The sequence below is a fragment of the Chrysemys picta genome, chromosome 2 (assembly GCF_011386835.1).
Source record: "Chrysemys picta bellii isolate R12L10 chromosome 2, ASM1138683v2, whole genome shotgun sequence".
NCBI classification, from domain to species: Eukaryota; Metazoa; Chordata; order Testudines; family Emydidae; genus Chrysemys; species Chrysemys picta.
The window spans coordinates 204,230,579-204,256,097 of NC_088792.1; the positions used below are offsets into that span (position 1 = coordinate 204,230,579).

A 25,519-nucleotide genomic window follows, 5' to 3' on the forward strand; every position below is an offset into this window, starting at 1 on the left:
CTAGAAGCTGGATCCGCTGCTGGCTGCTTCCAGGGCGCAGCGCAGTGTCAGAACAGGTAGGCACTAGCCTGCCTTAGCTGGGCAGCACCGCCAATGGGACTTTTAATGTCCCAGTTGGCGGTGCTGACCAGAGCGACCCAGTGCCTGACATGCTGAGACCCCGTACTGGGTCGCAACCCGAACTTTGAAAAACGCTGGCTTAGAGGGCTCCTGACTCACAGAGGTGTTCCTAAAGCTACAAAGGAAGTGGTAGGAGGCAGTGTCCTTTCTGTCCTCCCTGTAACCATCAGGTTAATGCAGACTATTTAAAAATCACAGTCAAAGGCTCAGGAAACATTTTCAATTAATAAATGAAAGTTATTACAGTTACCCTCAAAGGTCACAACTGGGACAGCCCTGTATTCAAATGCCTCCATTACATAAAGAAACAATAGTACATAATTACACGATAAAAAAATGTATCTAAGTCAGTTTTCTTAATTTTTATTAAATTCAAAAATTGCAGAAAAAATTCACAACAAATTTCTAAATACAGGTAAAAACAAGTCAGCTGAAATAATTGTTGTCAAGTTAAAACTTATTTTTCCATAACTTTCCCTTCCTTGCTATTGCCCACAGTACTTTCAGAAATCCTACAAATGCTAGAAAATGGTGGATTTCATCTGTTAGTATTAGAGTAAACCACGAGTTCACTATGTAAAAACAGCTAACCATTTAGGCACAAGGTGGCAGAAGACATAAGTACAATTTTCAACCAGGCTTCCTTAGTTTGTTAGTTGAAACGGTATGTGCCAAAGATGTGTTCTCTGCACAGTATTGTGTGCAGAATGTAATAACTTATTCAGCAGCCCTACAGCTCTAAGATCCTTTGGGCAAAGTATAAATTACCACCAATTATTTTGAATGCTTTGTTCCTTCCGGAAAACTCACGAGAAACCAGAGAAGTCCGGGGTATACATTATTATGTCTGTGTGAATGTTTAGGGTGGAACAATGGCAAAATTGGTAAGATATTTCAGACGCCAGAGAATAAAAAAAAGTAGTGATAAGCTATATTTTGCAAAAGACTGGTTTACATTTGTGTCCCCATGGGTCATAAATAGTTTTGCTACTGCCTCCCAAGATGTCACGAAAAGCAGTCACATGCCATGACAGAATACCAATTTGAATAGATCATCCCAATAGTGCAGTATTCAAGGCAAGCTATTAATGTGCCTTGTTTTTCCTATCTTGAAAAATAAATGTAAAGGCTGAGAATCAGATCTTTATAAGGAATTTTTTTTTAAAAACTGTTCTATAACACTGATTTTACCTTTTGTCCACCATCAGGTATATTTGCCATTCTAATAACAGGTGCAGCGCCGCTGTCATTCATAAATACAAAATTTTATTTGCATTTCATTAGTTTAGAAAGACCACAATGCTTTTCAATACCACAACATTCAGGACACACCAAGTTATTCGAATATGTAACTACTGATTTACCACGACTAAACTAAACAGTGCATTGTAATAAAAGATATACCAAAGATATAGTTCACAAAGTCATTATCAGACAAAAACCTAACACAGTATATGCTTGATGGAAATAATTTCCACCATTAGGGGAAAAAAATGGTTTTCCATAAACCCCTCCCACCCACCTAGATGTTCAGACAAATACACATATATATTCCCTCAACACAGGAAAATGTATTAAATTCCTTTTAAAAAGAATTTGTCTAGGACAGCAGCATTGCTTTTCATACCATCTTTTAGAATTCAAAATACATCTCCACTTTTCTTGCAACCTAGCTTATGTTTAAGCAGAAAATTAAATGTGTGAGTTGACACTGCACCCTTAGAATTGCACCAAATGTGATGTCTTAATACACAAAGCAATGGTCTACTATTAAACATAATAAATAATAAGACAGATTGCTGGAAATTACAAGTAGCTTTGCTGTAGATCTAGTCAGCTGAAGATGCTACAGCTCCACCCCACTCCCTAAAAAAAAAAAAAAAAATCATCTGAATATATTAAAGGAAACAATGACAGTTATGGAAGCTTTGTACATAAAGTTTTCAGTTTTAAAAAAATTCATCTTTAAAATAGTTAGCAAAGCACCATATACTTATCTTCATACAAGAAGAGCTTCTGCTTGCCTGTTTATAATAACAAGGACTATTACAATATTTATGTCAAGAATAAGTATAGATTTAATTTCTCCTCCTCCTAGACTTGGAGTGTGGCAGTTTCCCATATACTGTACAATATTTATAACACTACAGTGATGAATGAAATATACTGTTTTGGGGAAGAGGGGCAATATTTAACTGTTGCAACTGAATCTTACACAGGATTGCATATTTGCATATTTACAAATAAGTGTGTAGTTCTGACTTGAAAAACAAAGTGCAACATGAAACTGCCAAATGATTGTAGTGCAGACACTGTCTTCTCTCTCCCACTCTGTATGAAGCAACAAGTCAACAGCAACGGACATGTGGTCTTGGCGGAGGCAGTTCAGGTGGGATTTCTGGCTCTGGTTGCAGGGACAATATACTGTTGGACAACTCATTCCTCATAATATCCAGAGGCATCTTTAAAAAAAAAAAAAAAGTCTATAAATGATTACCTGCACTGAACTTTTTAGTTTATTTCAATTGAAAAGAAAAGCTGCAGAACTAATGCTCAGCTAAAATATTAACATAAGGACCCCAACATCAAAATATTTCAATTACCACTTTCAAAGAGAAAAAAAAAGTTACAAATCAGTGTTAAAAATACAGTATTGCTATGTTGACAAATAGAAGCATGGAACAATTCATATGTTATGAAGGAAATATACTTAATTTGGGGAGAAGTTTTCATGTAGCCAGTTTGTCAATTATAGAGAATGTATTTTAAAGTTTTTAATATTCCAGAAGCGTTATCTATGTGAAGTATGTGCAATTTATTGAATTAAACATAATGCTGGGAGATCAAATTAAATCTGCGAAATTCCTAATTTTGCCTCAAATTTAGGTGGCCTTGGACAAATCATTCAGTCTTCTCTGTGTCCTGGCTTCCATATCTGTAAAATGGGGATAATACTTGCCTACCTCTTGGGGTATGGATTAATTTTTCTATAGCTCTTTCAGAAGTGCTAAGTAGTATTGTAGACCACCTATAAGGATCTGTGTATGGCAGATTGCATGGATAAGATTCAAGATCACAAATAATCCTGTAGTTTAAAGAGGTACACTAATAAGTAATATACATAAAATGAAGTTGTTGCCTTCTAGTGTTAACGTAGTGGTTCAGACTTTAAGAATAGTTTAACACAAATGAGGCTCTCTCCATAGAGAAAGACTAAACACTTACTTTTTGTATTTTCAGACACCCTAAAACAATGCAACATTTCTATCAGGTGACCATAATTTTTTGAAATATAGCTCACCATGATTTACACTGATACTAATAATACTCACTTACATAACACAACTCAGCCAGGATTGTACAGCCCTTTCCGAAGGTGGATAACAGTTATAGCCATTATATAAATAGGGAAAGACTATCCTATATTGAAGCCAGCAGTAAACAGAAGACAGGGTCTCTATTCTCTGCTCTGATGCTCTAGCCTCTGGACTATGCTGTAGACAGAAGCTCTGGTCTGCAAACATACCAGGGATGATTCTCTTTCGCTAGTTGACATATAAGTTGCTGACTACTTGTTTTTCCAGCCCTTTGTAATTCTTATCTCTCATTTCAATTTAAGGATGAACATTTATTTCTGCTTTGTCCTAAGTCAATTCCCCAAATCAGTCTCAATTAACGTATGGCAACAAATGGAAGCAGGCAAATGCAGTCAGCTACTGAACTATGGTCTAAAATGAAGTTACCGTGCAGAGAAGCACACAAAAATTTCAACCACCGTGCAGTGTTTAGCTGCTACTGAAGAGCTGAAGGATAGCAGATGGTTCTCAAGCTGCATACTGGCACCTCCAAACTAAGTCAAAATTTTACTTTTTTTACTGTAAATTTTACATACAGTATTTATGTGCTCTGAACAAATACTGGTACCAGCAGTAGTTAAATATAGTCCCCATCTCCACAGTACATACATATTACCTTTTTCAGGATGTCATCTACAAGTTTCAGAAATATTTCATCCACATTAAAATTATCCTTGGCACTTGCTTCACAGAACCGCATCCCAGTTATTTGCTGTGCAAACTGATGGAAATAAATAAAAAAAAAATCTAGCTTCATGTAGTTACTTTAAGAGATTAAAAGAAAAACTGTACTTGACAAAATATGAGCAAAACTGAATCTAGTGTCACATTAGATCCATTTGAGTCAACTTCAGTTCTGCAAGATATTTTTTCTCTTCCCATTCTGTTTTGAAGAGTGTAATCAGTGTGTAAAAATTTAAGCTGTCTTTAATACATTCCGTTAGTTTACCATGTCAAAACGAAATCAAGAAATAACTGAAAACCAAATAATGAAATGATAAATGTTAGCTCAACCATGAAACCAGACATACAGACACTTAGTGTGCTGAATACACAGCTCATACAGAGAACATTTCAGTTCATATATTTATGTTTGTTTTGTTTTATTTCTTTTCATTTGCTTTTAGATGAAGTTGATGCTCTTGAAAATGAGTAACTAGCAGCACTAGAAAATGCCAGGATTAATGCAAGCATATATGCTCCATGGCTTTGCAACAGCTTGCCAGGCAGACTTAACCCTGGGCTATGGTACCATCTCATTCCATGGAGGATTTCAAAATTGTGGGAATTTGTTCTGAATTGGAATGAAATCAGATTTGGAAATAGCAAAATCCTCTTGGAAGTGGAATACCTCCACTCAGCTCTAAGAAATTCAAAAGGAAAAATGCAAAGCTCTCAGGGACTCCATGCACCAGAACTTTAATATCATCTCACCTGAACACCATGCCTATCAATTTTTATTCTATGACACATCCAGGTAGAAAACACACACACACACTTAGGTTCAAACACAAGAAAAGGCATTTTCAAAATTGCAGTTAGAAGATGCTCAGTTAAGAGTACCCTTTTTACTTTGTTTTTATATAAGTTGGTAATGAACTACAAAGAGGTTTTCAATCTTAGTGCCTTGAACTAAGCAGCACTTATGGTCTGCTGCATTAATACACCAAATTTTCAGACAATATTTGGGTACATATTTAACTTCTTCCAAAGGATAAATTATTCACATGTCCCTTTATGTCTTCACATCATGCACTTACATACTTAGCCCCTAAATAATTCCAGAATATCAGAAGAGGAGTTTATCAAGTAAAAACACAAGACAAAACTGGTTTTTTGTTTTTTTAAATCAAACAGCTATCAGCTAGTATTTATTTGGATTTCCCCTAAGATTACTGCAGTCTGTTTTAGAAATCTCTCCCCCTCCAGTGCTCTGTCCACAGTATCCTCCAGAAGTCATGCCATGACAATACTTTACATCTTATAACAAGAACTCTTCCCTCCCCCTCATTAACAAATACGGAGAGCCAATGTCAACAGTGCATTAGCTTTCAGCAGCACCTCTGTGCTCATTTCCAACACACGGATAGCATGACAGGACACATAATCTTTATTTTGTGCATTGTCAAAGCCTGGATTTTGAAAAGCTGTCTTTACATTCCAAAATCTTCCCAGGTTGGTCTGAGGTCTCTAGAATTGCAGGAGACATTCAAACGATTCTCTTCCATAGAAAACCAACCTTACACACCCTGAGCATTGTGGGTACATATGGTTAGTCTCCTGGATAGTAACCTACTGGAAGAGATGCCAGGGGTTGATTTCATGGTCTGGTTTTCTCACAGCTTGAAGTGATCAGGAACAATTTGGAAGAGGATGAAATAGCAGATTGAACCTAAACAGAAGTCCAGCAATGGATAAGTCCCCCTTGGAAAATTATTACAGTGGAAACTAGGTGCATTCACCTATACTTCTTTTTACAGAAGAAAATGCTCTTCCTTTTTGGAGTTTAAGATTCCTGGAGACGTCATGCCAGTGACGAAGAAATGGATCATGATTACTTTGACTCAATCATAGGTATGTCATGATCCAGACAAGGAGCCAATTCTCGAGTCTAGCCCAAGCTGTGCTCAGTACAGAAGTCGCTTAAAGCCAATTTTGTGCTTCACTAATCTCGGGACAGTCAGGAGCTACTCTGGTCCCTCATATAAGTTAGAGCAGTTTAATGGATGCTTTAACCTACACTAGCTGTAACAAGCCCCCAGAGGTCATTTGCTGGCCCTGAGCACAAGGTGCCATAACCTCCCTCCCTCCCCTTCTGCGAGGGAATGGAAAGGGCAGCCTATAGTCAGTTCTACACCAGCTGAGGATGTGAGGGGAATCTTCAGCTGATTTCTCCAACACTTCATGCTACTTTGGGGTTCTGAGGATCCAGCCCAACTTAGTACCTTCTAATTTCCTCTGTTTCTTTAGGACAAGATGACATTCCTTACATTAAAGAAACATACCTGGGTATGTTCTGTAATACCTGGTATAAGCTTAAAAACAGATTTTGGTAAAATAATGTATGCTTAAAACACTGTATGTCTTCTATAACTCTAAGGGTATGAAGGAGAGTAGTATCATAGATGCAACATCAAAGCAGCGTCCCTGCTGTAGGTACTTGTTTATAGCAAAGGTAGTACAACTGTTGTTTTTAATCAAACACTAGGTTAGAAAAAAAGGTTTCTCCTTTTTACCTAATTAACTTCTCCCTCTCTCCCCTCAAAGAGTCACGTATCTTTCAAGGGGCAACGTGATTCCACTCAATGCTTGCCTGGCCTGGAATTTCAACCATCATTAGATTTATCTCAAACTTGCAAAAGATTCAGCACAGCCCAAACTTACAGCTGTACATTCTTCACAATTCCAATATGAGCCCACAACCACCTTCTTTCACCATCACTAAAGAATGTTAATGATTGGATTCCACCTGCTCTTACCTTTTCTCCCTGTTGTCGAGTAATCTCTCTGTCAACTTCACAGTCCAACTTATTTCCAACCAGTAGAAGCTCTGCATCTTCTGAGGCATACTGAATACAGAAAAATACGGTATTTCTAGTTAACTACATCCACAAACGTAAGATTTTTACACTGTTAGTAAAAACTAATACTTATCTACCTGCATGAGTTCTGTATCATCAAAGCTCTGTTCTGCTTCTAAACGCATTCCATAATACCGCATGAGAAATATACCTGAGTTTCCCATAGAGGGACTATTGTGGCCTTAAGAAGGTAAACAGAATGCATGATTTTCCAGTGCACAGATGGATGCCCAAATCTATGCACATTTCTGACAACACTGATGACAGCAATTTTACAGTTCACAGAAGTCAGCAGAAGAATAAGAATAAGCACACAAAATAAATGCTTGCTAAAAGAACGAAGTGGAAATCCATAGCAAAAGAATTTAAGTTTTTAATCTTCTAAGGTTTTATTACAAAACCGCACTGTAAAAATGTAATTTAATAGTGTCCCTTTCATAAAGCATTACATATATTGTATTTTCTATTTTTAGAGAAATTGAAGCCTACCTTATCAATCATTTTCATCCATTTTGGTAAATCCTCAAATGTCTCCTTCTTGGTGATATCATACACCAATATGATTCCCTTGGCACTTCTGTAATAAGCTGAGGTAATGCTGTTGAATCTCTCCTGACCTGCTGTGTCCCTAAAGAGTAGCAGCAAACATTGGTGGAAGTATTTTACCAGTTCACAAAGCATAGACTAGGCTAACCTGGATTTTCATAAAAAACACATCATGCATTCTACAGGCATATTCCATATTTTTCATTTCCTTCTATAATACTAATTTCAGACATCACCAGGTAAGCCGGGTTAACAACAACTGGATCAGAAGAAGTAAGCAATTCTATATCAGTCCTATTTGTCCCACACTAACTTCACTGAGAAAAGCAAGCCCATGAATCAGTTTTACATGTCCTTGAGAATGGAGTTGTCCAATGAAAACAGATCAACAGATGAAAAAAAAAGTTACAAACAATATTTCCTGGAAGAGTGAAAAAATAAAAGGATGCATGCTCAAGCAGCTAACACAGTTGGACTTTGTACTATAAAAGCAGCAATTCACAGATTAACAAGATTTAAGAGCTTTCATATCAACCACAAAAATTAAGCCATGTTTTTAAAACCAGTGCAGAAAATAACTGCAGAAATTATTGATAAAAGTAAGCCAATAACATGAGGATGTATGGTAGTACTTTCTGAGGCACAGATATGACTGAGTACAGTGTGAGCTTGAAGATCAAGTTCTAAATTCTGAAGTGTCCACTTATTTTGAGTGTAGAGACGGTGCACATTCACCGACAGTGCTGCCTAGTGGTCAGGACGAGGTTGGCAGGTCGTCTCCCCATTGAAACACAGTCACGTCCTTCAGCCCTTCCACCCCAAGGGTTTCCAGTCCTCCCCTTTAGCACGGGGATCTTGGGGACTGGGCTCTTGAACAGGCAACATCTTTTCCAGCTGGCCTCTCACTGTACATGAAGGCTCTTGTTGTAATGTCCTCTTGGGTCCACCCTTTTCATTAGGCTTCAGTCCAGGGCCCAATGGTGGGCAGCACCACTTGGTACTACACAGCCCCGCCCCACCCCTTTGGGACCACTTCCTACCCCAGTCATCTTTAGCTTCACAGAATAAATCACTTCAATCTAGTCTCTGACCTGCACACTCAGTCACCTGACTCTTCTTTGTAGCTTTGCACAGGTCTGTGTTGTCAGGTCTGGGCACTGGGCTCCTGGGCAGTACTTTCCCTTCAGAGCAGCTGCCTGCTCCCTTCCACTGCCTGCTTCTGAGCTGCTCCACACCTCTTTTTAAAGCCCTGCCTCCAGCTTGCACAGGCGTGTCTGGGCGGGACTGCCTGGGCTCAAAGCTGGTCCTTAAACCCCTGCTCTCCAGTGTGGCGTTTAAATACCCCACCACAGGATGCCCAACTGGACACACCTATGGCCTGGCTCTCAAAAGTGATGGGGGCTTCAATTAGGGTGCATTTACCAGCAGCTGTACTTCTTCTAGCAAGTTTATGTCCTTGTGTAGTCAAGACCCAAGGTGTTTTCACCGTATCATGAAAACCTGCTCTGAGCCATTTTCAACCACATCACCAAAAAGCCTGCTTAGAGCAGATTTTTCATGACAAGTTAATAAAAATGCCTGAAGCTTGTTTACCCCAGAACTTTCACTGTTGTTAGTGCTGTTGCTAGAAAGTAGGTTACAAAATGCTCTAATGGATTCAAGGTTTAGGGGTTTCAACAGGGGCCTCCAAAATTAGTGGATGTTTTTTAAAGTTTAGTATGAGAGCTGGTCAAAAACAGAAAACTCTTCTTGTGAGAAGTTTCTTAATTAAAAACATTTATTTGAATTAATTTTGTAGCAAGATTTTAGTTTTCCCATGAGAAGTTTTGAAAAAATTTGAAATACAAAAATTAATTTATAAAATGTCACTTCATTTAGAAATTTCCCATGGGAAAACAATGTACATTTTCCCCTGTGAAAAATTTAAATTTTGATGAAATTGTATTTTCCAAGGAGGGAGAGGGCAACTTCCAGCATGAAAATCTTTGACCAGCTCTATTTAGTACTTAGGCATTGTATGACTTCATTATGAGAAGCCTTAGAGAGCAAAACATTTTTAATAACATGGATGGATTTTTTTTTGGAGTATTTCAAAAAGTGTCAGGTTCACAAGATCAAATTGACTGTCTCGGAGAAAGTTTTATCCACAGCATATTCACAGGACATACATTTGTAGAGAAAACTGCCTTTCCCCTGCCCAGTCTCAACCAAAACCTCCATAGATCACACCTATGGCTGACAGGTAATTCAGCATTAATGCTCAGTCAAGTCAATCCTTGGCCTTTCTTTTCTAACTGCCACAATACCAGTTAGCATCAACTCTGTACAGATAGTTTCATGATGCAGATGATTGTCCACTAAAGCCTCAGCTTCAGATAGGCTATACCAAGAATTGTGAAAAAATAAAACTGCTAGATCATCATGACCAGTATTTTGCAGCTGGAGGATGGCAAGATCATACAATGGTGAGGGGGGAAAAATCTGTTCTGTCTTCTACTATTTCTATCTTCTGATTTTTTTAAAAAAATCCACACCTAAATTTACCCACACTAAACTTTGATACCTCGCAAGAAGCAAAAACATATCACCTGTTTGGTTCCAATGATACATGAGACTACCTCTATATATTTAATTGGTTGCTTTCTTTTCACTAATGACACTAATTTTAATTAAAGCAATGCAAGTGCTGTATATTCTACAGCTGAAATTACATACAGCTATTACTCACCATTACAACAGTTTATTTTCTCCTATGTTAAGTTCACCTATCTTTATACCAGGGTCAAATTTATTTTTCGCAAAGTCCCTGTGACATTTCAATATGGGAAACACTTTAAAATACCAGTCAAGATTGTTGAATCTCCACATATGGAAAACATCGTCTCAATGCTTATGAAGAGACTTCTCCAAATGACTCTCTTGTAGAATTGCACCTGTCATTTCATGTCAATAAACAAGGGAATTGTGACATTGCACTCTATATGATTTTATGAAAGTATGCTGATGAGTGTGAATATAATGTAACTAAAATATGCTTCATGCAAAAGGTCTCTTGTAAGGTATCATTACAAAGCTTATAATCTACTGAGTGTGGTCATCCTATTTGTATAAATCAGGGGTCAGCAACCTTTCAGAAGTGGTGCGCCAAGTCTTCATTTATTCACTTTAATTTAAGGTTTCGTGTGCCAGTAATACATTTAAACATTTTTAGAAGATCTCTTTCTATAAGTCTATAATATATAACTGAACTATTGTTGTTTGTAAAGTAAATAAGGTTTTTAAAATGTTTAAGAAACTTAATTTAAAATTAAATTAAAATGCAGAGCCCCCTCCCGGACCGGTGGCCAGGACCCCAGCAGTGTGAGTGCCACTGAAAATCAGCTCACATGCCCACATGCCGCCTTCGGCATGCATGCCATAGGTTGCCTACCCCTGGTATAAATGTATCACTCTTGTATCTGAAACTAGAAATATGAAATATAACTCTGAGGGCCTATTGTAATTATGCAAAGTGTGGGCCATTAATGGTGATTTGGAATCTTGATGGCTCCCATTAACCAGGACAATTGTCTGTAGATGGCTCTGTTTTACTTGTAAGTCTTCCTGTATAGATGTGTGCTGGCAAGGGGATAATGAAGTCTTACAGTGACATGTGATCATGTCACCTGAACTGGAATCCATCTTTAACCTGGTGCTTTTACATTTAGAAGGGGGGTGGGAGACCCAGGGAGACAAACGATTCCCGCCTTGTGCCAAAGCTATATAAGTGGGTGGAACAGAACAAAGGGGGCTGCAGTCATGAGAAATCCCCTAGCTACCACCTGAGCTGGAACAAGGGCTGTACCAGAGGAAAGGATTATGCCCAGACTAGGAAGGCATCCAGTCTGTGAAAGAAACTTATTGAAACATCTCTGAGGGTGAGATTTTTATCTGTATTTTAAAACTGTATTCAGTTTTATTACTGTATTAGACATAGACTTGCATGTTTTATTTCATTTTGCTTGGTAATTCACTTTGTTCTCTCTGTTACTATTTGGAACCACTTAAATCCTACTTTCTGTATTTAATAAAATCACTTTTTACTTATTAATTGACCCAGAGTATGTATTAATACCTGGGGGGAGGGGGAGGGAGCAAACAGCTGTGCATATCTCTCTATCAGTGTTATAGAGGGCGAGCAATTTATTAGTTTACCCTGTATAAGCTTTATACAAGGTAAAACGGATTTATTTGGGGTTTGGACTCCATTGGGAGTTGGGCATCTGAGTATTAAAGACAGGAACACTTCTTAAGTTGCTTTCAGTTAAGTCTGCAGCTTTGGGGCACATGGTTCAGACCCTGGATCTGTGTTGGAGCAGACTGGCGTGTCTGATTCAACAAGTCAGGGTGCTGGATTCCCAAGCTGGCAGGGAAAGCAGGGGCAGAAGTTGTCTTGGCACATCAGTTGGCAGCCCCAAGGGGGTTTCTGTGATCCAACCCATCACAGGAATCCCTTTAGTTCCATCACATTGAATGCCAGACATGATAGAGGTGGGAAGGCAGGAATGCTATAGAGAAATATTATTGTTACTATATGGTTAGAGCTGGTGGCTGATAGTAACTGTCAAAAGATAAGATTTTCTGCTCAGTTAAGATATGGTATTTGTGGCAGAACACGGTCCTGCTAGACTTGAGTGGTTTTAAAAATACATATTCTGGGTTTCTTTAAATCATAGCCTGTAGAACAACTACTCTGAATTGCTTAACCCAAGTAGTTGCATGTTCTCTTCTAGCTATCTCAAAAGGCACTTAATTAAACACTGAGTTCCTGCTCTATCAATCCTTCAATTCTATAAATTTAACTCTTAAATGAAAGGTGATCCAGAACAACTGTATAAATATAAGCCCCTCCTCCTAAAAGAAAAATCCAAGCTCCAAAGAGCTAAAATGATGGGAAGAGGAAGGAAGGAGGTTATATAGTGTGGAAATATTAAAACCCTAAAGCCCTGAGAAACAGTTATTCTAAAAATTAGCACTCTGATGGAACACAAACACAATTCTGTGCCAAGGCCCAGAATCAACAAGGTATTTACACACATCTAACTTTAAGCACATAAATAGTTCCATACGTTTAAAGTTAGCCATGTAAGTAAGTCCCTTGCTGAATCAGGCTTAAAAAAATAAAACTCAAAAACTGTGTGATTTAATTATTTGTTGAATTTTGGTCCTATTTTCAGTTATTGTACCATGAATTAGCAAGAATGCAAGTGCCAAAATTTGATGCCAATATTAAAATATCAACAAAGGAGAAGGAAACTAACGATGTCTACATCTATTAATTTTGCAGGGAATTATACTCGAAACTAGCATTATTTCTCTGTATAGCAAAACTATGCCTAAATGGAACGTTCATTCGTAACATATCCATAGGTACTGTCTCTAAAGCATGCTGCAAAATAATTCGTTCCTCCTTTTCCTTTAGTGTCCCTCATCCCTGCACAGAAAGAAGTGAACTAATGTACTCACTTGACTGTCTAATAATGTACAGCACTAAAGAGGTTTAATAATTTGAGCACAAAGAAAGAGAAGTTTCACCAGGGGTGCTTCTGAAGTATTGGTGGGAACCCATTCACATGCAGGAAAAACATGTATAGTGGAAGAGAAACACAGTTACACAATTACTCTGTAATAGCACTTTGAATAAGTTTACATTCAAATGATGGAGCTCAGTGATATTCAGATTTCAAAAGTGTGCTGGATTTCTGCAGTTCCCTTAATGAAAAAAAATCTACTAAGTTTTCTATTAACAGGGCTCTCCCCCCTTACTACAAGTGAGACTGTATAAAAATAGAATTCATGTAGCCTGAAGAAGCAATAAATTTAGAATATTGTCCCCTGCATCTCAAGATCAAAAGAACTTATTTCAAAATGCTGAGGGATCCCAAATGCCAGGTGGAGAGATTATTTTCTGTATGTTGTAATGTTCTATCAGTAAGGCCCTACCAAATTCATGGCCATGAAAAACGCATCACGGACTGTGAAATCTGGTCTTTTCTGTGCTTTTATCCTATACTTTTGTAGCAGGGCGGTTACCCCGCTCTTGGGATAAAAGGAGTGAGAGCAGCTGAGGGAGGCTGGCTGGCCCTGATAAGAGGGCTGTGAGCAAGGAGCCGAGTGAGAAGGACCCAGCTGCCTGGGAGAGACAGGGTACCTTCGGCAGTGCTGGGGAAGGGGCAGGCTGAGCTGGGGAGCTCAGGCCTGACTACCTCCCATGCTGAGGCCTGGCAGGAAGGCCTAAGGAGGTACTGGGGCAGCAGGGAGACAGCTGGGCTAGAAAGGCAGCAAGTCCAACCCCCTTGCCAATGATAAGTGGCCATTACAGACTGCAGTTTGCCCCAGAGAAAGGGGGCTAGATGACGACTGGCAGTAGACACTGAGGCAAGGTGGGCATAGGGGAAGGGGGTTTCCCTGGGAGAGGAGACCCAGAGTGTGGGAGCACTGCTGTGGGGCAGCAATCCAAGGTAAGGGGCACCGGGGTCTGGGAGGGACACAGGGCCAGAGGTGGTGGAGACGAGGAAGCAGGTATTAGTAGGGAGAAACTGGCCAGCAGGAGGCACTCCAAGGCTGGAAAAAACTAATTCCCGGACAACCAGCAGGAGGCACTGCGGTGGTGAGTAACTGCCGTCCTACAACTATACAGGACTTCACAGAAGAGACCAGCATTTCTCAAGTTAGGGGTCCTGATCCAAACAGGAGCTGCAGGAGAGTTGCAAGGTTATTTTACGGGGGCTGCAGTATTGCCACCCTTACTTTTGCACTACCTTCAGAGCTGGGTAGCTGGCCAGGTATCCAACTCTGAAGGCAGCGCCCTGATAGCAGCAGTGAAGAAGTAAGGGTGGCAATACCATATATGCCACCCTTACTTCTGTGCTGCTGCTGCTCTGCCTCCAGAGATGGGCTCCTGCCCAGCAGCCACCACTCTCCAACTGCCCAGCTTTGAAGGCAGCGCCACCGCCATTAGCGGCGCAGAAGTAAGGGCAGAAGTACTGCGACACACCCCCCCCCAACTCCTTTTTGGGTCAGATCCCTACAATTACAACACCATGAAATTTCAGATTTCAATAGTAAATGTCATGATTTCAGCTATTTTTAAAATCATATGACCGTGAGATTGACCAAAACTGACCATGAATTTGGTAGGGCCCTAGCTATCAGGGATACGCTATATACCCAAAAGTTCGGGGTGTACAAATTCTGCAAGCGTGATTAAAAAACCCACTGTGCTTGCTTTATAACGAATAGTGTGTCTACCATCGAGATACCTTTTATGATGAGTCAGTTATGTTGTTTTGGAGCAATTCAGTTTTGTTTTGCTGCTCTCATCCATATTATACTCCAATCATAAGAAGTATTAACACATGGTATAATTAGTAAGATATTTATTATTTTAGTCTGAAGACTCATCAAACCATCCATGGGCAGTGGCAATAAGCATTAGCATGATCAATCCCCAATTCATGAGATTGCTGATCTAGTAATATTATGCAATGTAATAAACAATAAGAACTGCCAGTCCTCAATTACAGTATCCTCTTAAAATTCCGAACAGAGTAAGTCTAGGGTTCAGGCATTAAAGTTAAACAAAAGTCCAAACAGCCACATATGTATAGTCTAATGTAGTAAGTTTGAGTGATGGAGGCAGGAATCAAAAGTTTTTACACTACAAAGAACACCTCTACCCCATATAACGCGGGTTCGCATACAACGCGGTAAAGTTCTGACATGCTGCTCTGAGCAGCATGTTAAGGGTGCCGGGCTGGGCCGGGCCGAGGGGTTGGATAAGGGGCAGAGGGTCTCAGGGGTGGTCAGGGGCTTCCCCCACCCAGGGTCTGGGAGGCAGGGGCTGTGGGGGGACACTTTGGGGGGCCCCGCAGTCCCAGAGTGGCCTGGGGGTTTAGCGGGGGCCGGGAGCAGCCCGCTTCGCTTCCCTCGCCCCAGCCCCAGCCGTGTCGCTCGGGGGAAGGGGCTTGGGAGAAGGGATTTCCCCCGCACTCCGGCAGCGGCGGAAGCCGGGCAGCGGCGGAAGCGGAGCAGCCCGGCCCCAGCCCGCTCCACTCCGCCACCTCCCAGCCGCGGCGCTCCGCTTCCCGCCGCCGGTGAGTGCCGGGGGCGTCCTTTCCACAACCTCCCCGCACTCACTGGCAGCAGGAAGCGGAGCGCCGCGGCTGGGAGATGGCGGAGTGGAGCGGGCTGGGGCCACATTGCTCCGCTTCCCACCACTGCGGTGAGTGCCTGTCAGGGGACGGGGTGTGTGGATAGGGGTCGGAGCAGTCAGGGGACAGGGAGCAGGGGGGTTGGATAGGAGGTGGTGTCCTGGGGGTGATTAGGGATGGGGGTCTCTGGAGGGGCAGTCAGGGAACAAGGAACGGGGGGGCCAAAGCAAGCTTGATATAATACAGTCTCACCTATAACACAGTGAGATTTTTTGTCTCCCGAGGACCACGTTATATCGGGGTAGAGTCTTGAATTAAGTCTAATATGTTGAACATGCTGAGACATTCTGGATGTCAAATATTGCTTTTACATCTATGGTACTTTTATACCTAGCACGTCCCTATTTTTTTTTTTTTTTTAAGGAATTCAGTTATACTTTAAAATGTTGTGTTTTGTCTATATAATGCTATTTCTCCACTTCCAACTCCTCATCCCAAACTAAGAAGTTGTGAGAATGGGAAAAATGTTTTTATTTCTTTTCCAATGTGCAACCACAAACATGTATTGTAATATTATTCCTTAACTATTTATGATTTTGCAAATAAAGAATCCACCCATCATTGTCTTTCTGCTTAATGACAAAAAAATGAGAGACATCATGCAAAAGAGATGTCATACAAGGGAAAATTTAAAACATAAAAGCAATGTACAAATGCTGTTAAGAGTCTGATTTCTTTCCCTCTATATTCATTACTCTAACATACACAGTGATTTAGAAGTGTAAATCAGATATTGTCAGAAAACCCCTGAAAGTCTTAATTTGGATTTAATGGCTTAGGTCAGACAACTATTTTTGTTTTAATACAAATGCACTCCATGTGTACATACGCGCGCGCGCACACACACAGAAGCCAACTAAATTTTTTTGGAGGGTGGCACGGGATGGCAGTGGAAGGAGGAAGTAATTTAAACCAAAGTAAAAATGGGTTTCATCATGCTTTTCTGATAGTGAAAAATAAAATAAAATAAAAATCTTTAGCTAGAGAAGATTTTTGAAGTGGTGTATTGGGTTCATATGAAAACAAAGAAAAACATTTTTTTTTCAATGAGCATCTCCTCCCCCTCAAAACCCAGAATAGGCTGAAAAGCTTTAATTATGTTACATAACTTGTTTATTTTCATACCTACATAACTCTATGAGCATCTTGAAGTATTTTCAGCACATGATTTCTCTTTAGGGCTGGCCATGTTTTCTGATGGAACAGTTTTCTAATCAAAAAAGGATGATTCAATAGAAGCAACACTGACCATGTCAATTCAATCAAAAACTTATGGAATCTGACCTGTTAGAAAACTGCTTGGTTTCCTGCCAGCTTGCTCGCCCACCTACCTGGCTTGTCAGCTGCCTAAGTACCCTGACCCACCCCTGGCCAGCTCTCAGGCTTTCCTGCTTCTTGGGCTGCCTGGCAACCTGCTTGGCTGGTTCCCAGGAAGCCCGCAACTCACCCTCCATGTGTGCAGCCAGAAAGCTGAAAAATTACATTTCAGTTCTCCCAAAAGGAGTTTTTCTGAAATTCCCCCCCCCCCCCCCCAAACAAAACCCCAACACATTTGAGGTTTATTTTTCTGATTTAGAATGAACATTTTTTTTCCATGGGAAGGAGTTTCTAATTTTCACCTTTCAGCCAGCTCTACTTCTCTTACTGTCTATTTCACACATTCACCTGCTGAACCCAACACTTGCGGACAGGATAAGGAATATGAAATGGCTAGTTACCAAGTGTGTAATAATGATTCATTTTCACTAAATACATATACCGGGGCTGTGTGAAAAGACAGGATAATTATTTAAATTTACACCTAGGATGAAAAGGAACTGTACAGTGTGGCACATGCAGATGTACAGATAGGTGTAATGGGTGAAACTGCAAATAAAAATTTAGACTATATATATCAAGAAAAGTTTCTTAAGAGTAATTTAGATTATGAGCTCTTCAAGGTGGGGAACTTATGTTTGTACATGAGACCCTGATTCTGAAGGTTTCATGACTACCATAATCCCCTCCAGTCCCCAACATCTTAGCCTCTGGATTTGCCTTCCAAGGGAAGTGATGAAAGCCTATGATCATTATAGGTGGAGCTGGTAGCCTGATCCTTCCCATAGTAAGACCCCATTTTCAGTTGCTTATAACTTTGCCAAAGCAACCATCTGGGCTAACATTTCCCAGGCTCGGTGTCTGCCCAGGCTGAACTTTTTTGGGGGACATTTCAGCTAATATGGTTCAGCCATCTAGAAAAAAAAAGGTTAAGGGAAAATGTTTGCCCATGTTAAAAAAAAAATCATACAGCTATTTTACTGAGCAGGTCTAGAATCCACTGGAGCAGAAACTTGAAATTTGGCAGAGGGGGTCGCACTGATGTCAGGGATGTGCCTTTTGCTGACTGGATGAAAATCTGCCCAAATCTGAAAAATCACGGTTTGCACATGGCTCAGTAGATAGTCATAGCATTTGACAGCTAAATTCCCAGAAGATTCCATTTGCAGTGGGCACACTCCATCTTCTCACAGCATCTGTGCACTGACTGGACTACATATAACACCATTTCCATAGACTGAGCATGTCCCAGTTCAGATTGTATGGACAGAGCAGTATTTTCCCTGCAACTGCTCCTCTCTGCAGCTGAGGGGGCCACTATAGTTTCAGGCACCAGAATTGAGACCAGGGAGACACTCTCTCCTGCATTCTGCTCATGCCCAGGCAGGAAGGAAGAGAAGGAGGATGCAGTCAGAGTGGGATGCAGGGGGTGAGAAATGAGAGGAAGGGAGAAGTAAAGAAGTTCTCAGTCTCCACATTCCTCTGCTGTCAGCAAATAACTGTGAAACCCACTAGCAAAGGGTGTATGTCATCTGCCTCTAATGCCTGATCCACATACTCAATGTACTACTGCTACCAGTTACTCCATAAGGCCAAGTGGCAGAGGTCTATGGCTGTAGATCTGAAGGTCTGAACCTACTGATAACCCAAGTTGGAGATCAATATGATTCCACATGATAAAACTTTTGTTTTTTCAGTTTTTTTAAAATGTAGGAAATGGTATTAAAAAATCCTATGCTAAAAGAACATTAAGGTTACAAAGTCAAACATTTAAAAGCTAGGAATTGGCAGAATTAGGTTGCTGGTATTGTGAAGAAAAATTCTTTAATATTTGTGAAGCATTTAAGACACTTAGAGTACCATAGAAACACCCAGGATGAAATTAATAATTCTTTAGTCAGTGCAGGGTTTGGAAACTGCATTAACAAGGATAGTGGCCACACACACAATATAAGGAGGATAAAAAAAAAAAACCACAACCAACTACCAGAGACAACACATGTGGGGGCACGCAAGGTCCCATGCCCTCCCCCAGAATTCTGCCTTCCATTTAGCAACAGCTAAATGTTACAAGGGGGACCCATCCAGAGAGGCCGCTGCATACTCTGCCCCACAGGGTGGGGGGGAAATGGGCAAGGCCTTGGGCTGCCTCTTGCCAGGAGGCCCAGCAGTGAGGAAGCAGCAGCTCCCCCTCACCATGTATCCATACAGCTGACTAGGGGCTGACCTTTCCCACCCCCTGCTACATGGGACTGCTTCTCCTTCCCTGCTGCTGGAGTCCCAGTGCCTCCCACTACCTACTTTGCAGACCACCCTGGGGTGAACTCCCCATGGCTGTTTCCAGGGCAGGAGCCGCTCTCCCACTCATATAGCAGTGCAGGGGCTCTACACAGGGAAAACTGCCCCCCTCACACTGCAGTGGGAGTTGCCGTGTCTTCCATTTAGCTACAGCTTCTAAGATGAGTGAGGGGGCGGAGGTGGCGGGTAGCGATCCCTCCCTAAGCCCCACCACATGGGGCTGGCCTGAGCCACCTGGACTTATTGCTCGCTCCCTCGAATATTCCTCCACGCCCCCCTAGGGGAGCACACCCCCAGTTTGAAAACCTCTGTTCTACACCAAAAGACAAGGTGTTCTAGATCCAGTGCCCCTCCCAACCCTTTAAATTGTGCCACCCCTCCAATCAATAGTTATGTGTTGCCTCTGCTACTAATTCACTGAATAAGGCTGGGGTCCTGTAGGAAAAAAAATAGTATGTGATCACATAGTAAGAGACTGTATCATAATGCATACACACAAGGGGGCTTGATTTTGCAACCTTAATGTTCTTGCAATGTACTTTTTTTTTAAATGCAATTTATAAACAGGCAGGCAAAGCACTCGAGAATGTGTTGTAGGAAACAACTGTCAATTTATCTTTTCTCTTTGCTAATATAACAAGTGTTTTCAACATGATTTTATATGTATGTCCAGAGATTGCTTTATTTTTTTAAGTAAGGGTTAATTACAGCAAAGACATTTTAATAGTGAGAATCAAGGAGAAAGACACTTTGGGACTATGTGTATTGATGCTTCCTTGTAATAACTGACGTATATTGGTATAAATTCAGATACTTAGCCAATTCTTACGTATTTCATTTCTACATTAAATTACATGCTACATGACCATTTTAGGCATGCCTCAGCAACTGAGTAAGAGCCACACTTTAATATCCCTCTATCTTTGTTTTTTAATTATATTTTCAAACAAAAGTCTACAAAGATATTCTTAATAAGTGTGAATGATAAGGAGTTTAAGGATCTCTTTTCTGACAAAAAACTGTTGCTATAAAACATTTATTCGACATTAAGAGCATGTCTGACAAGCTATATACATTTCACATTCAGTGCTACAATAACATCTTGACATAAAAAATTTGCATTACCTCTGTCAGCTTCAGTAGGCCCTGGCTAACAGTGGTGGCTCAACCACCAGCTCTGTAGTCATAGGTTTCCAAACAGGGACGCAGATGAGGGATGAAGACATGCCAGTAATATTCAAGTGTTAGATGACTGATGATACCAAAGATGCAGCAGCAGTTAACTCAGAGGGAAGCAAGACAAACACATGGTGCAACAAACAGAGTTGATGGTGACCTGCCAAGAGGCGTTAGTAAGCTAAACTCACTTCATCTATGTAATTAAAAATGAAATACTACCAGAAAATCCCACTGGTGTCATTTCGACAACCTATGTGCTTTGATTTGCTTTTTCTATGGGTTGTTAGCATCTATAACAATTGATCTCTAATGCCAATTATGCATCAAGCACTGTTAATACACCAAAGCTATTAGATAATTTATAGGATTAGAATCTACATTAACATAGCTGGTTTACTCTCTCCTAACTGTGATTTGTATCATGCTATTGTGCATCATAAGGGATCTCTCAGGACTAACAATTTCTAACTGAATGCACTGTATTATCATTATTGATAAATAAAGTCACTTGAGCAATTCTTACCAAGATGTATGTAACCTTGCCCTGAACAGAAAAAATGTGCAGTCCAAACTGAATTTTCACAGGAGGACATTAATACCATAACTGTTAACACATACTTTTTTTGTTTGTAAATTAGTATTTTACTTGTAATTACATTGTTACATGTAATGTCACAGAAAGAGCACCAACTATATGAAATTTCTGAAAAGAATTCAGAAAAGGCTAAATAGATTCATTTACTCTAGGACGGCAGTTATAACTGAGGTGATTTCCATACGAGTGAATGAAATTGAAACTAGAGATATTTTTCCCCTCCTTCCCTTCTAGTAGCTTCCTCATGTTTACTATGAAAAAAGTGTGTGATCATCTTTATAACTTTTGGATTTGGGGGTTGGTTGGTTTGTTTACTCCTATGCTATTTTGTTTGTCTAAAGAAAGGCTTTGACACCTCTGTAACACAAGCATATTTGTGTCAGCACAGTAATATTACATTTATTACATCATCCATCATCCCCCCTCTTGCTCTTGAAAAAAAATAAATGGCTAACAGATTTGTAAGGGAAGGAGCAGAAGGATAAGAGCTAAACCAGCTTATAACAATTAATCATATTAAACAAGCATATTGATCCATGCTAGAAACACAAAAATTAAAACATACTGCTGGTTACATTTTTGTTTTACTTACCAGATTTGTAATCTAATTTTCTTTCCTCTTAGCTCTACTGTTTTGATTTTAAAATCAACACCTATAAATAAAATACAGTAAACAAAAAGAAAAGGAGGAATAAGAAGCAAAAGCAATGAGGGTGTAATTTAAAATGAATTTTTTTGTACCTGTGCATGTGTTATACTAATACACTCACAACACTTTGAACAAACAGGGATTTACACCACTATGGGTCAGCAGGGGGAGGGAATAGAGTTATTTCATATAATCTGAGCTATTCAGCCCAACCACTGTTGAAAATGTTTTTCAAGCTATGCAATATTGTCACTAGCAGCTTTAATGACAGAATAGGAAAAAAATAGGGTATGATCACTTCCTTCCCCTCTATTGATGTTTTATAGTGATTGCCAGGAACAACCAAGCTCTAATTATGATTCTGTCACAGACTCCTGCCATGTCATGAACAGAGTCAACCTCTGCGCCTCAATTTTGCTATCTGTAAAATGGGAATAATATATAGCTATTTCTAGGTGTTGATGGTTAGTATTTGTAAAGCACTCTGAAGATGAAAGTGCTCTATGTTTTTATCCTGGAGTTGTACCTGGTTTAAAATATTATCATTGACTTTTACATCAGTGTTTCTGTTATAAATTTGACAGCTGTCTATTCTGTAGATGTTGCTAAACTCGGAAATATGGCTTCCCATACTTTCTTTGTGCAAGAACATATCTGGGGGTGAAATATAAAAAATATTGTTTCTTATGAGTGAAAATACTCCAGTTTCAATTTTTTTGTTGTTATATTGTGAAGGGTTAATTAGCAGTTTCTATGGGTGATCTCTCACAAATCAACTAGAAAGAACAGTACTTTGATATTGTCGTGGTTATATGGCAGTGAATCTCAAACTTTTGTACTGGTGACCCCTTTCACATAGCAAGCCTCTTAGTGCGACCCCCCCCCCTTATAAATTAAAAACACTTTTAAATATATTCAACACCATTATAAATGGTGATTGCAAAGCAGGGTCTGGGGTGGGGGCTGACAGCTTGCGACCCCCCATGTAATAACCTCACGACCCCATGAGGGGTCCTGACCCCCAGCTTGAGAAACCCTGTTATATGACCTTGTGGTCCAGTATTATCCAAAACATTTGCCAAGTTACAGAGTGCATACTAAATATTACTTAACAATAAATCCATGCAAGACATTCATATGCAAAGTAATATTTCAAAATAAAATTTAAGTTGATAGAAAAATAACAGTCAATTGACAAAATAAAAATGCCCCATAAATCCATAAAACCCAAGCACACAAGGATACCTCCTCAACTACGTGAAGTGCCAATATGCTTAGTGTTCCAGGATATTTTACATACATTTTCTTATTTGTCAGTTTCAGTCCCATTCTCTTAATGTCATTTTGTATGAAGATATTTTCCTTTAAATCTTATTCTTGAAACCCCCCACAAAATACTACTACATTTAAGAGAAAGAAAAGATAGGAGGGGATGATTCAGACTAATACAATTAAACTTACACAGAAATGAAGACGTATACAGTGTCAGAAACTTTCCCCCCCAACCCCAATTATTTCACATAACAGTGTAAACCAGTAGGGTAAAACAACAGAAATAGAGGAGATAAAATATTTTGGTAAGCAGTTTTTCTAAAGACTGCGTTGGCCAATTGCCAAGTGTCCAGCTAATAGTGCTTGGAAGAGGAGTGGACTATAAAACTTTTATTTAAAAAAAAAAAAAAAAAAAAAGCTGAATTTGGCCAGTTTTATAACACTTGACTTTGATATACACCAAAATATTTTAACATTGGTTTTCATGACTAATGGTCTAAAACCTGTTACATGGCAAATTTGGAATATATTCTAAAGTTAAGAGCTTTGCTTAAAGGCTATTCCTTCAACACAGCAGTTTACCTTAGCTGATTTAGCTATATTGCTGCAGAACAGGGAGGCCAAATATAATTATTTGACCAAATTTTAATATACAAGGTTAAATTTTAAGAAACAAGAAGGATCCCCTCAACTCTATTTTAGTCTACCCTACTTTAGTCTGGCTAGGCTGAGAACCAGGGGGATAGACGATATCTATTTGCTTAAATAAAGAACATGTATATTTAAAAAAGAATTCATATCAAACTGTACACACAGCTAGACTACAGAACCAAGAACCTTTTACTTTTACCCTTATACTTCCTCCCACCTCCTGCCAAATATTTAGCACACTCACTGCATCTTAAAAGGTATACTGTAAAGTTCTTCAAAGCAAAGAATGTGACTTCTCATGTTTACATCTAACAAAATGGACCCCAAATCTTCTTTGTGGGTTCAGGATGCTACTGCAATACAAGCAGTAAGGAATAAGATGAATTATAATATGCAACCTGAAATTTCAGCAGACATTGTCAAATCCTTTAAAAAAAAAAAACCCTAAAGTAAGGGGGTTATGAAGGATTCTATAAAATTCAGAATATTTTAATGAAACATGATTAAAAACTAATTATTTTTTTTCTGCATTCTTGGAAGCCTAATTATAACATTATGCTAGAGTTAAGTAAAAGAAAATGAAACTGATCAGTCTGAACATGCTGTCCAAAGTATGTGAAGTACAAAAGGATAACATTTTTTTTTAAATAGTGTTAGTAACACAGCTAGAAGTTGTTTTTTAAAATATAATTTCTTGACAGTCCTCTTTAATTTGCAAAATGTAAGCTTCCAAAGTATCATTATTTTGTCTGTAGAGGATAATTAAGGTGCTACAGAAATAATAATTTTAAAATATTACACCAACAAACAAAACTCTAACTCAAGAAACAAGAAAATTTGGCTTAAATTTATCTAGAACACAACTCCCAATCTAACCATGATGTCTAATATGTAACATTCTATTCACGACTTACTATTTAGTGAATTTTCTTTAAATTGAGTTCTTAATTTCAACAGTGTTTTCCAATCCTGAGAAATGTAACAGTATGTCAACATTTTTGCCTAATACTACAAGAATCTACCCATTTGCTTGAGTAGAAAAGGAGAGCAGAGAGCTCAGAGTGGGGGGCCAAATGCTAGATTAGCATTTAACATTCTAAATCACAAAGGCAGCAGAAAGAACACAGTGCTGCTGGTTTCCTGAAGTGCATCATATTTTCCAAATAGGAGCTTTGTAAGTTGATGTCTTGAAGGAAACAAGTGACAGGATGCAGAAGTGCACAGTGGAGGAGTGAATTCTTCTACAGAATTATTCCAGTGATTTAACATTTAAAAGTTAGTTGGGCCCCCTCAATAGGCTTCAAAGCTAAAGCTCCAGCCTGAGCTGCAACTTCCAAGCATTATCTCTGCAGCTGTTTTTAGAGAGCCAATGGGAGCCCTGCTAGCCCCCAAGTTTGTTCACCCAACTTGGGCTAGCAAACTCACTCCTGCAGGCTACAAAATGATGTGTAGACAAACTCTAAAGGTATATGCAAGGCCACAAACATGCAAAACTATCACCACCAGATTATGCTGCTGCTTCTGTACAATGTGGAATCTACTTCTACATAAAAATGAACATTCTGAAAGCCAATGGAAGTTTCTGAGTCATTTGATTCCAGTTTTAATTTTTGCAACCTCATCTGTTTCTCAAATTCAAAAGTTAATTTGATACTTATTACAAGTGTTTTTACAATAAGAAAGTGTTATTTATAGGGCTGTCA

At 39.5% G+C, this 25,519-nt stretch overlaps 1 protein-coding gene across 1 annotated transcript in view; it reads right to left on the minus strand.

Moving 5' to 3' along the window:
* Positions 1 to 467: 467 nt before the first annotated feature.
* The window catches only part of RAB12 (RAB12, member RAS oncogene family), a 40,159-nt gene continuing 15,107 nt past the window's right edge, over positions 468 to 25,519 (minus strand). The window contains exons 2-6 of the mRNA XM_005282644.4: positions 21,837 to 21,897; positions 7,547 to 7,685; positions 6,956 to 7,045; positions 4,093 to 4,197; positions 468 to 2,582 (exon numbers count right to left, since the gene is read on the minus strand). Coding sequence (XP_005282701.1) covers positions 2,469 to 2,582; positions 4,093 to 4,197; positions 6,956 to 7,045; positions 7,547 to 7,685; positions 21,837 to 21,897 — 509 coding nt within the window. The 3' untranslated portion in view covers positions 468 to 2,468. The remainder of the gene's footprint in view (positions 2,583 to 4,092; positions 4,198 to 6,955; positions 7,046 to 7,546; positions 7,686 to 21,836; positions 21,898 to 25,519) is intronic.